Genomic DNA, 11,276 nt, shown 5'->3' with positions numbered 1-11,276 from the left:
TCCCTGCCTCTGTATGTGACAACTTAGAATTGTCCCAGTGATCAGAAAGAAATAATTTCCTCAAATTATCTTTATGTTTCAATAAGCTTTGAAGTGTTAAAAATGAAGATGCAAATCTGGTTGCTCCAGCCCTCACTAAGTCTGCTCCTCTTGTATGTACCCTCATAGCTTCAAGAAGGCAAGTATGCCTATAGATGAAGCTAGTAATTTTTCTCCCCTTCAATATCACAGACTTATATGTTTTTATATTGCCTATCTCCTCCATCATAAGGTCTAGGCAATGAGCTGCACATGGAGTCCAATACAACTTCTTTCTTTTCTCCATTAATAACCTTCCAGCAGCAACATAATTGGAAGCATTATCAGTGACCACTTGAACACATTCTCCTCTCCAATCTCCTCAATCTTACTATCAATGAACTCAAATAACATTTTCGCATCTTGTATTTGACTTGATGCATCCAGAGACCCCAAAAAGAATGTCCCCTTTGTACTGTTGACAAGAAAATTAATTAAGTACCTTCCTTTCTTGTCTGTCCACCCATCAGACAAGAGAGTGCACCCTTTCTTCCAAGAGATTGTGTGTTTCTTTTTTATTTCATCAATTTTCTCCTTCTCAGTCTTCAATAGAGGAACCCTATAATCATGAAATGAAGGGGGCTTGAAACCTGGCCCATACTGTCCAATTGCCTCGACCAACTCCTCAAAGCTCCTTAGCCTCAAGGCATTGAATGGAACACCGCTTTCATAAGCCCACCTTGCAAAGTAAGAATGAAGTTTATCTATTTCCCCCTCTGATCTCCTACGGTTCTCCATTGTAGTTTGTTGGGGACCTTTACCGTGTCTTTCTGCAACAACCTCTTCAGGAGTCCGCCTCTTGACATGAGCATCCATGGGACCCCTTACTTGTTGTTTGACTATGGTTTGAATGACAACTTTTTTTTTTTTTTTGTTGTTCTAGAGCTTGGAATAAGGCTTGAGCGGCTTGAGCCCCCCCCCCCCCAAAATCCGACTCTACATGCCCTTCTTCAGCCCCTTGGCCCCCTTCTTCAGGTAAATCTTCACTACCAACATCCAAATCATCCAAATTTTCCATCCTCCTCTTCTTGTTTTTCAAGATTGCTTCTCTCATCTCTGTAGCAATTGCTGCAGTTGTCTTTGTGCACTTGGCTACATCTCCATAGCCACCAACCAAGTGTTGCTTTAATCTTTTTATTCCTCCCTTGGTATCCACCCCACAAAGGATACACTTGACACAATTCTTGTCTTCTAAATTAGGCCAGTATCCATACTTCCACCCAGGATCATTAGACTTAGCCTTCCTTTTTGGATCCTTGCTTGGATCAATCCCTGATCCCGCTGTATATATATTTTCAGCCCCACGACTACCATCAACATTGGCCATGTATAAAGAGCTGATGTCTAGTTGTCTACAATGATAGAAAATAGAAAAAAAATTAAAAATATAGAACTAATACTCTAATAGAAGACTAGAAGTACTACAACAGCACAAACATTGGCACCTTTTTTATGCAAAAGGTTTAATTAAGAAATATGAATCATATGACATCCGAAAGCATGGTTGGAGAAGGGGAGAAAAATTACAGCTGACTTGTATATTTATGAACAAAATATCTGTTCCCTTCATGTTTGTAGTAGCATTAGAACTTTTATCCAAACTATTTGCACATGCATCCTGAAAATTAATTGCATAAATGACCAAGAGATGCCCCAAGAACCCATTTTCTTTATTTTGTTCAACAGTGTGAGGAAATCAAAGAGGATATTGCCAATAGAATTAGGAAGGGCCGAAGGGATGGATGAAGCAAAAAGGTGCTTCTGGTGATTGAAGGAATAAATATACAAGTCAGGTGTAGGAGCACCTTATCTTTTCAAAGAAAAATTATGGGCAACGAAACAGCAGATTCAGAACAGATATGGGCAACGAAACAGCAGATTCAACACCTTATCTTTAATCATTAACAAAATAGACCAGAAGAAAAGGAGTACGAAGAACTGAAATCAAAAGAGAAGAACTGAAATAAAAAATAAAAAAAAATCAAAACACTTACTGACTTACAACAGTGCTGGCCGGAATTTGTCGCTGGAGTAAAGGAAGACAGCTGGTTTCCGCTGCAAAAGGAAGAAATAGAAAGATGTGGTTAGAAGAAAAGGGTTTGGACTTTGGATATTAGAAGAAGAAGAAAAAAAAAGAATGCATAAGTGCACAAAATTACAATACTTACCGGTGGAGGCAGGGAATGTCGCCGGAAACCGGTGGGGGTGGAGATGGAGAATTAGATGTCGGAAATGAAGGGCACAGATTTTAGAAACCTTGATGGACCGAGGACCGAGAGGGAAGTGATGAAGTCTCAACTCTCAAGTTCTTGCTGCGAGCCTCGAACTCAGCAAGTCGCCGTTGCCAGCCTTCTTTTCTCTGGAGATTGAGAATGAGATATTGAGATGTCGCAACTCGGAAATAAAGGGGTTGAAGGACTGAGGACTGAGAGAGAACTCAGGGAAGCCTCGAAGGAAGTCTCAAGGTCGCCGCTGCAAGTCGCCGCTGCCGCTGCTGCTGCTTCTTCTCTTTCGTTTTTTTTGTTCTTTCGATTTTGGAATGTGAAGGAATTCAATTTGATAAGTAATAAGTTACTTTTTAGGTTTTTTTTTTATTTATTTCAAGTTTTAACTTTTTACTTATGATTCCATGCTTCTCAGAGCATGGAACTAAAAATACACCCCCAATGAGATATTTCCAATTAGAATATCTTATTAAAGCATAAAAAAAATTAAAAAACAAAAGTAAACCAAAAAAAGGGTCTAAGGCGACCGCCCAGAAGAAAAGGCGTCCCAAGGCGCTTAAGGCGACGCCTTGGTGTCCAAGGCGCTCGCCTTCTTGTTACACACTAAAGCTTCCAACCACCTAGACTCTCTAAAACCGCCTGGACGCCATGGAGCCGCCGAGGCGACGCCTTGATAACTATGCGTTTCAGTTGGCGGAAGTGGAACCGGAAGAGTAGAGATGCTGTGTTGGGGGAAGCAGTAGCAGCCAGCGGTTGTTAAAATAAAAAAATAAAAAAACAAAAAAGGGAAAACAGAGTTACAGAGATTAGAGAAGTAGAAGAAGAAGAAGATTAGGGGAGTAGAGACTAGAGACTTACCGGAACTAGAAGAGAAGATGAGTCGAGTCTTTGTTGCCGCTTGCCAAAATTGGAGGAGATGAAGACTCGAGTTGATGTTGCCGCTTGCCGGAACTGGAGGAGATGAAGACTCGAAGAGTTGCAGGAGACGAAGAATTGAAGGAGACGAAGGCTTTAGAGTAAATTTAGGTTTTCACTTTTTCGTTTATACTTTTAGATAGATTTTTAACTTTTAAGTATTTAACATTTTAAAACTAAATAAGCCCATGTAGCAGTGTACATTAGACTCTTTATACACAAACCAATAAAAAGCAAGCAAAAAGAATAAAAAAACAGAACATGAAAAAATAAAAATAAAATAACCAGAGTCATGGATGGCGGTCGCTCAGCCCATATGGCGCAACAAGGCGTCGCTTTGACTGCCTTGGCGACGCCTATATGGTCAGAGCGACCACCATCCTTGACTCATGGAAAGCGTAGCACTGCCTAGCCCATAAAATACTGCCAGGACGCCTAAGCGCCGCCTAGGCGACGCCTTGACAACTATGGTTGGTAATGTTGATCCACTGGAACGTGCCTCCATTTATCTTCTCCGTTACATCATCGACAAACAAGGAAAGAGAGTTGCGCACTTTCAACCGTTCCAAATACGGATCTCGATATAGCATCATGTTCGTTGTTTTCTTTACGAAGGAATCTCCAAAAATGGTAACTGATAAGCATGATGGATCCAAATTAAAGAGTGAAATTGTTACCTCCTTGACGGGAAGACAGATGGTCGCCGGGACTATTTCGTTGCACGGAAAACAGTCGTTTAATTTAAGTATTGCTGGCTCATCCTATTTGTGGCCAGAATTGATGCGAAATTGATGTCAAATCAAGTTCAAGACTTTCAAAAACTCCATATCTGTCGCCGTACTCATCCTGGTACACGTCGAAAATTGGGGATTTACTCAAATAACCAGAACAATGATTCGCTCGTCTGCAACATCATTCGTTGTTTGAATTTCATCTCTTATGTTGATGTCTTCCACGGGAGTTGTACAATCACCTCTCTTCCTGGGCGTCATCACAACTTCTCGCTCTCCTCCAAAGCATTGATGCCAAATAAGGCAGCCTCGTTGGAAGCGACGGATTAGGAGAGTCAAACACACGAACACCAGAAGAGTTGCAAATCTTCTCGTGCCCTAATTCTAATCTCTAAGACTAATAAATCCTACAGCTAAGATTAATTGCAAATTACATCAAAAGAAAATTAAATATTAAAGTAAATCCTAATTTTTTTTATTTTTTTTTGGTAAACAAGTAAATCCTAATTAAAGCTAGACATCTTGACAATTAAAAAATACTAAAATTAATAGAACTCAAATTAAGGAAGAAGGAACAGTAGAAGCAATTCGTCCAGGCTTAGATGCTTATCACCAAAACCGTCTCTCTTCCTTGAAAACCATCCTTCAAGGCTGGCTGCCTTCATGAAATTTTCTTTAGGCCATCCATGTGGCAGGGGGGGCTGCTAGGATGGTTGCTAAAACTTCTCAAAATCGTCTCCCATAGTTGCGGATTCCTTGGCTTAAAGATATTTCAAAATTAAAGACAATTACATAGGGAAAGAACTTAAAATATCGGCTTGGCTAATCTTCCTCAATCTCCTTTGCTATTAAATAGGAAATATCCTCTTCAAATTGATTTACTACAAAATAGGAAAGTAGCAATATCTCCTAAACATTCTCTTCCTCCAAAAAAAAAAAAGAAAAGGAAAATGGCCGATTGTGTTCACACTTTTAGAAACCAAATTTCGGCTGCTGATGTGGCCGAACTGGGCCTGCATCAATAGTAGATTGTGAAAAAAAAGAAAAAAACACACCCAAAATGGTAGTTTGACTTAGGACCCTAGGTTGGTAGTATTAGTATAAATTGTGCGCTGCCATATACATTCTCCAATATGGCCTATTCCACATAAAATTTAGTACTAGAACACAGATAATTCAATTGAAACAACTAAAATATGCTTTAGGAATGAATAAGCATAAAATTATAAACCATTTCGTAATGATATAATGTTATACTTATTCCATGATTGTATGGGAGTGATTTGGTCAAAATTTACAAAAAAAAAACAACCAAGTTTCTACGAACTTTAAGAGTCAAAACCAGCGAACAGTCCAAAATATTTCACGAAATTTCGGCGAAACCTTGAACATTGGGTTTCATAGAATAGGTATGGCAATATAGGTTGTTGCAAACCACTACTGAAGATCTGTTGATTCTGAACCTTCTGCTGGTGTTATTAGCAAAGGAATTACTGTTCACTTTTCCCCAACTTCGGCAGGTTGGGGGGCGGAACCTCCTTGCCTAAGCTTGTCAATTGGTTTGGTTCCGGATATTCACTTTGGTTCAACGGAGTGCTAGTGTGAACTGAAATTGAACCAATTACAGATTCTGTTCTGAACTTTATATTCAAACCGAATCTGCTTGGTTTGGTTCAGCCCGTATTTGGTTCTATTCAGTCCTATTCGGTTCTACCTAACTGGAACCAAATGTGGACCAAATTTATTCAGTTCCTACATTCAATAACTGAATTTGGACCGAATCGATTTTGGTTCCAATTCGACACCCTTACCCCCTGCCTGGGTGTTCGGGGCTGAGAGCCCCCGGCCCAAAATTTGTTGTAATGTATACTAGGGGCAGTTTCATACTATTGTGTATATTAGGGCTTTTCTGTGGTCTAATTGACCTAATCACGAATCTCCCTTTCTCTCCATCTCTCGCAATCTTTCTTCTCTCTCTCCCATTACTCTCTCTTGCTCTCACATCACCTTCTAGTGTCACTGTTGCAGTCTGGGTTTGAGCTGGATGAATTTGTCAAGTAGTGCCTCAGTCAGAAGATTTGGAGGAGGTCTACTGCTGCTCATCCTTCAATCCAAGATGGAAGCATTTGGAATTTGACAGGGTGGAAATAGACATTTATAATGCCTAAATCTGCTTGTGGATGCTTGGATACCTTTGCTTGACATCGAAAGTTTGGGTGCTCAACTTCTCGAAAACTTTGATTTTTTGACTAATTTGGACGGATTCTTTCCCAATTACTGGATGTAGGATCCTTCAACAAGTGTAACTATCTCAGGTCCATAACCAGAATCACAAGAAAAAACATAGTGGGCTAACGAGCATATCTGTTCTACTTTTGTGGTTAAATATCCAAGGAGAGATGGATGCCAGAGGCAATGGTTGCCGATGTTAGAAATATCTGACATATCAGTGCAACATTTGGGAGAGTCATTTATTGAGTTAATAAAAGAATCTGGAATGACAAATATTTAACTTGTCTCTGGAACTTCTAGGAGATCAATGTGTTGGTTTCCTTTTTTGGGGTGGAGGTGGTGGAACACGCATTCAGTGTATTTGGTTATATCGTGACCAATAACCTTGGGGTTTAGACTTGTATTTCTGGTTTGTGTTTCCTCTGGCCTCACTTATGCCTTCTTTTAAAACATACACCGCAGGAACTGACTGACAGAAGTTTCTAACGTCATATGTTACACCAAAAGTAAGAAAATAAGCAGCATAGCTTTTCCTTGCTTGCAAAATTTTACCCTTGTCAGAGAACTCCATTACTCCTACGGTTACCTCTATTGACCTGACACTTCATGTACCCCTTGAGTCTCGCATTGACACTGCATGGCATATGGGTATACGTAAGGTATATGTTTTCAACAAGCAGCCAACTGTTGGACATTCTAACTGCTTATGACCTTATGCTTTTCCGCTGGCTGCTTGTGCAACACCTGAGGTTGATAGATTGGTGAATCAAAGTGGTTAAAATACATCACTGAGTATCCTTAGTCTTTTCAAGCCAAATGATTTTAGTGACAAGACATGAAATATGAACAGTGGCCTAGGTATGACAACTTCCCATCTCCCTTTATAGATTAGGCTAATGCATGCACGCACTTATACATGTATAGACTATGGAGACACTATCCTATGGCTGAGAACCTGCGGCTGACCAGACTAATTTTCTAGTCATCACATATACCATAGCCTTACCAAGTGAATTATCTGGACCCACTCCTAGCTATGATGTGTGCTTCTTTGATCATCTACTCGCTTTGCCGCCTAAGGAGACAATTTCCTTCTCAGAAACCACCATATAGACATTAAGATTTATCAATATATCATGCATGTAATATAAGGAAGTTGATTTAATTCCATTTCACATGAATTCATTTGGCTCAATAGAACGTCATTTCCAGCATGCCAATGGTAATCATGGTTCAAAATCTCGCGATATATCGCCGATATTTCGGTATATTTCGGATATCTCGACACTGCTGAGACGAGATGACCATACGAAATGAAAAAAGTCCAAATTTCGGTATATTTCGGTATATTACTTAAACAATGTGTATTTAACTATTTATACATCAGGGTCCGACCATAGTACTAAAACTCGTTTCGTCTCGGTTGAGATTTCGAGTATCTCGGTTGAGTTGAAACGAAATGCAACATCGAATTGAAAAATGCAATATTTCGAATATTTCGGAAATTTCGGTCATCTCGTTTCGGAAATTTCGGAAATCTCGGTAATTTTGGCAACCTCAGTCATTTTTGGCATTTTACACCCATAGAAAAAATACCATATTTCGACGAAATTTCGGTCTGACCAAAACACCGAAACGAAACGAGTTTTAATACTATGGGTCCGACCGTATACTGTCAATCAAGGGTGCAAACCCAAAACACCACTTTGAGTTCATTTTTTTGCAATATGAAGGTTTCAATGTGTTTATTAAGCTTAAATAAGGGTGTATATGAAGTATCAGGCCTTAATATGGCCAAAAACCCACCGAGATGGACTGCCGAAATATGGCAGAAAAAATTCCATATTTCGGCGAAATTTTGGAAATCTCGACCTGCCCGAAATAGCGAGACGAGACGAGATCTTGAACTATGATGGTAATGACTTCGACAACTCATTTTTATCCATTTAAAGTTATCCTATCCGATTAGCAGCATGCCTTCTAGTTTGGTACCAATCGCTTATTGTCATTGTGCTTACCTATCCATATCTCTAGCATGTAAGGTGAGATATGTTAATGTCTTTACGATTAGGATATATTATGTGCCTTACTAGAACCAAAAGGGAAAAGAAACCTGTGTTCTAATGAATAATGCTTGGTTTGTCTTTTTCATATCACATACATAATTTTTTTGGTTCTTTTTTATGTTTATGCAGGTTAGGCATTATTATTATCGTCTGGTAAGACGTATGAACAAACTTCTGGGTCCAGGATTTAGTCTAGATGCAAAAAACTCGAAAGATACTAATGCTGCAATGCTTCGATGGTAAACATTATTAACTAATTAATTCCTTAGTTTCTTTCAGTTTGTTGATTCATATGCATTAAATAGGATATTCTCTTGTTGGTGTGATCAGAATGTATAGAAGGAATCTAGAAGTACCAACCACAATTACACCAGGATCAGACTTGACTGAACCAAAGAATTTGACAAAGAAATCTAAACTGTCAATGTAATTTCGGGAAAAACCTTTTTATTCAGATAATTACCCAAGCCCTGTACTTTAGAGTAAATAATTTCTAAAAAGTTCAGAAATTAGAAGAAGAGATGGACAGGTAGAATTGGGACTAGAAAAGTGGAACTGTAACTTCTTTAAACAGCATCAGACAGGGTTTGAAATTTCACCAACAGTGTCATCCAGTTCTAATGATGAATTTCAAACTAGAAAATAATTGTTAAGGTTTTGATGGGTCTGTTGCAGAGAATAACCAGAAACAGATGAAGTAATTCAACCCAGCAGTTCAAGATTAGAGAAATCTGGATGGTATTCTCATAATTTAAGAGATATCAGGAATAATTTGAACTATAATGAAGGAGATATGATTGAATTAAGCATTCAGAAAATTGAACAAAAAACAGGGGTTCCACACTTCCACCTGGTGTGGAATCAGGAGAAATGAAAAGAAAGAAGAGTAGAAGGAAGAAGACGAGATCACATGTGATCAGGAGAAATCAGATCCAAAAGAGAAAAAGAAGAGAGAGAGAGACAGTCGGCCAGACCAAATCAACAGCCACGCATGCTCAACAGCAGCACATGAAACTCAAAACTCAAATTCATTATTTAAAAAAGGGTAAATTACGCTTACCCCCCTGTACTTTGCCTTAAATACAAATTGACCCAAGGTTTCAAAAAATGAACGAGTACACCTCCTGTAGTTTCAAAACCATGCTAAACTAACTGACCATTAGCCATCCAACATTAAGTGATGACTTGGTGTTGAGAGTGGATATGAAAATACGGTTTTACCCTTTCATAACATGGAGTGAGTGAAGAGATTCCCCCTTCCCAAAATCTTGAGGTCTCTCTCTCTCTCGCGCCACAAACAGGGATCTTTTTTCCCAAAAAAAAAGGAAAAGAGGGATTTAAGAAGTAAAAAACAATTTAACCTATCAAAAATACTCCATGCAACAGATGAGGAAATCAGAGATCTTAGCAGAGGAAGCTCTACTAAATCCTTTGGTCTTGTTTGTTCTGTACAGATACTGAAATCCGTTTTTCCCCCCTATTCCTTTTTCGGTTCTTTTACACAAACAGTCAAAGTAATTCATGCAGTAGAAGCCAAGTGCGTTTCTCTCTGTTTTCTGTAGACAAATTTTGCTTGGAGATCACCGAGCTGCTCTGATTGTTCTGCGGATACTGGTTTTGGGAGAATCTTTTTAATCTTTTTACAATCTATAGTTTAAGTAATGGCGGATGAATGTTCTTCTCGGGGATCGATCTGAGACTCAAAATTTTGTTGAGTTAGGAATCCAAAACCCTAGAGTGAGAGATAATCATGGCATCAGATAGGCCTTACCCTCCTCCACAATCTTCATTTGGCGATAAATGGCATCAACAGAGGAAGATTGCGAGTTTCGAGTTCTCTACCAGAAACCTCAGGGATTTCAGCTGCGATGTGTTCAGAAGAAAATCTGCCAAATTGGCTGAAACCATTTTGGGTTTTGGAGTTTTGAATCAGATATTTGACATCCAAGTGAGTATCCCAAAAATTCATTTTTCCCAATTCATTGAATGGAAAAATTTGATGAAAACAAATCTTTTTCTTTTTTGAGTTTAGGATTTGTTAATGAGATGTTCTCTGGATTCCATATTCAAAGTTGGGTTTGGAGTGGACTTGAATTGCTTGGAGGGTTCAACCGAAGAGGGAAGAGCATTCATCAAGGCTTTCGATGTTTCAAATTGATTTATATGCTGGCGTTTGTCTATCCCTTGTGGAAGCTGAGGAGGATTCTTAGTTTGGGATCTGAAGGCACTCTTAAGAAAAACATAACGTTCATGGATGCTTTTGTGTTTGGAGAGAGAGAGAGAGAGAGAGAGAGAGAGAGAATCTCTTCACCCATTCCTTGTTATGAAAGGGTAAAACCGTATTTTCATATCCACTCTCAACGTCATGTCATCACTTAACGTTGGATGGTTAACGGTCAGTTAGTTTAGCATGGTTTTGAAACTACAGGAGGTGTACTCGTTCACTTTTTGAAACCTTGGGTCGATTTGTATTTAAGGCAAAGTATAGGGGGTGTACACTTAATTTACCCTTTAAAAAAATCTGCTCGATAGTTCCTAACAGAACCAAATTCGATTCTCTCATGGATTCCTACTCACAAACTGAATTTGAATAAAATTTAAAAAAGCCTATTCTTAGTCAAAGATCAACTTAAAAACTAAAACTAGACTCCTATCTCAGTACACCTGTAGACAGCCTCTAAATACCCCCCTTAGAATTTAAATTAATTACATTAATAATCTCCGAACTTTACTAAAATATTTTGCTGGAAACCCTGGTTTTCCTTGGCCTTGGATTCCAAACTGTATGTTGTTTATCCAGCCAGGCTAGTGCATTGCTTGTCCAATCCTGAATCCTCCTTCCTAAGTTACTGAGTGGCTGTAAGTCTTTATGTTTGAATAGTTTTCCTTTTGGTTTCTTTTGTTTCTATGTGAAATGTGCAGAATATGTTTCATCGGAATAAACGTAAGAGACGCATAGATTTTCACTAGAACCTACTATTTTATGGCCCAAAACTGTAAAATAAATCACAGGAAATAAAACATTTTGC

At 38.8% G+C, this 11,276-nt stretch overlaps 1 protein-coding gene across 2 annotated transcripts in view; it reads left to right on the top strand.

The window, feature by feature from the left end:
- LOC122655714 (TSL-kinase interacting protein 1-like) overlaps positions 1-11,276 on the top strand; it is a 53,222-nt gene that overhangs the window by 21,362 nt on the left and 20,584 nt on the right. For both annotated transcript variants that reach the window (XM_043850004.1, XM_043850006.1), the window contains exon 5: positions 8,377-8,486. In XM_043850004.1, coding sequence (XP_043705939.1) covers positions 8,377-8,486 — 110 coding nt within the window. The remainder of the gene's footprint in view (positions 1-8,376; positions 8,487-11,276) is intronic.

The sequence above is a fragment of the Telopea speciosissima genome, chromosome 3 (genome assembly GCF_018873765.1).
Source record: "Telopea speciosissima isolate NSW1024214 ecotype Mountain lineage chromosome 3, Tspe_v1, whole genome shotgun sequence".
Lineage (NCBI taxonomy): Eukaryota > Viridiplantae > Streptophyta > Magnoliopsida > Proteales > Proteaceae > Telopea > Telopea speciosissima.
This window is presented reverse-complemented; position numbering and strand designations above follow the sequence as displayed.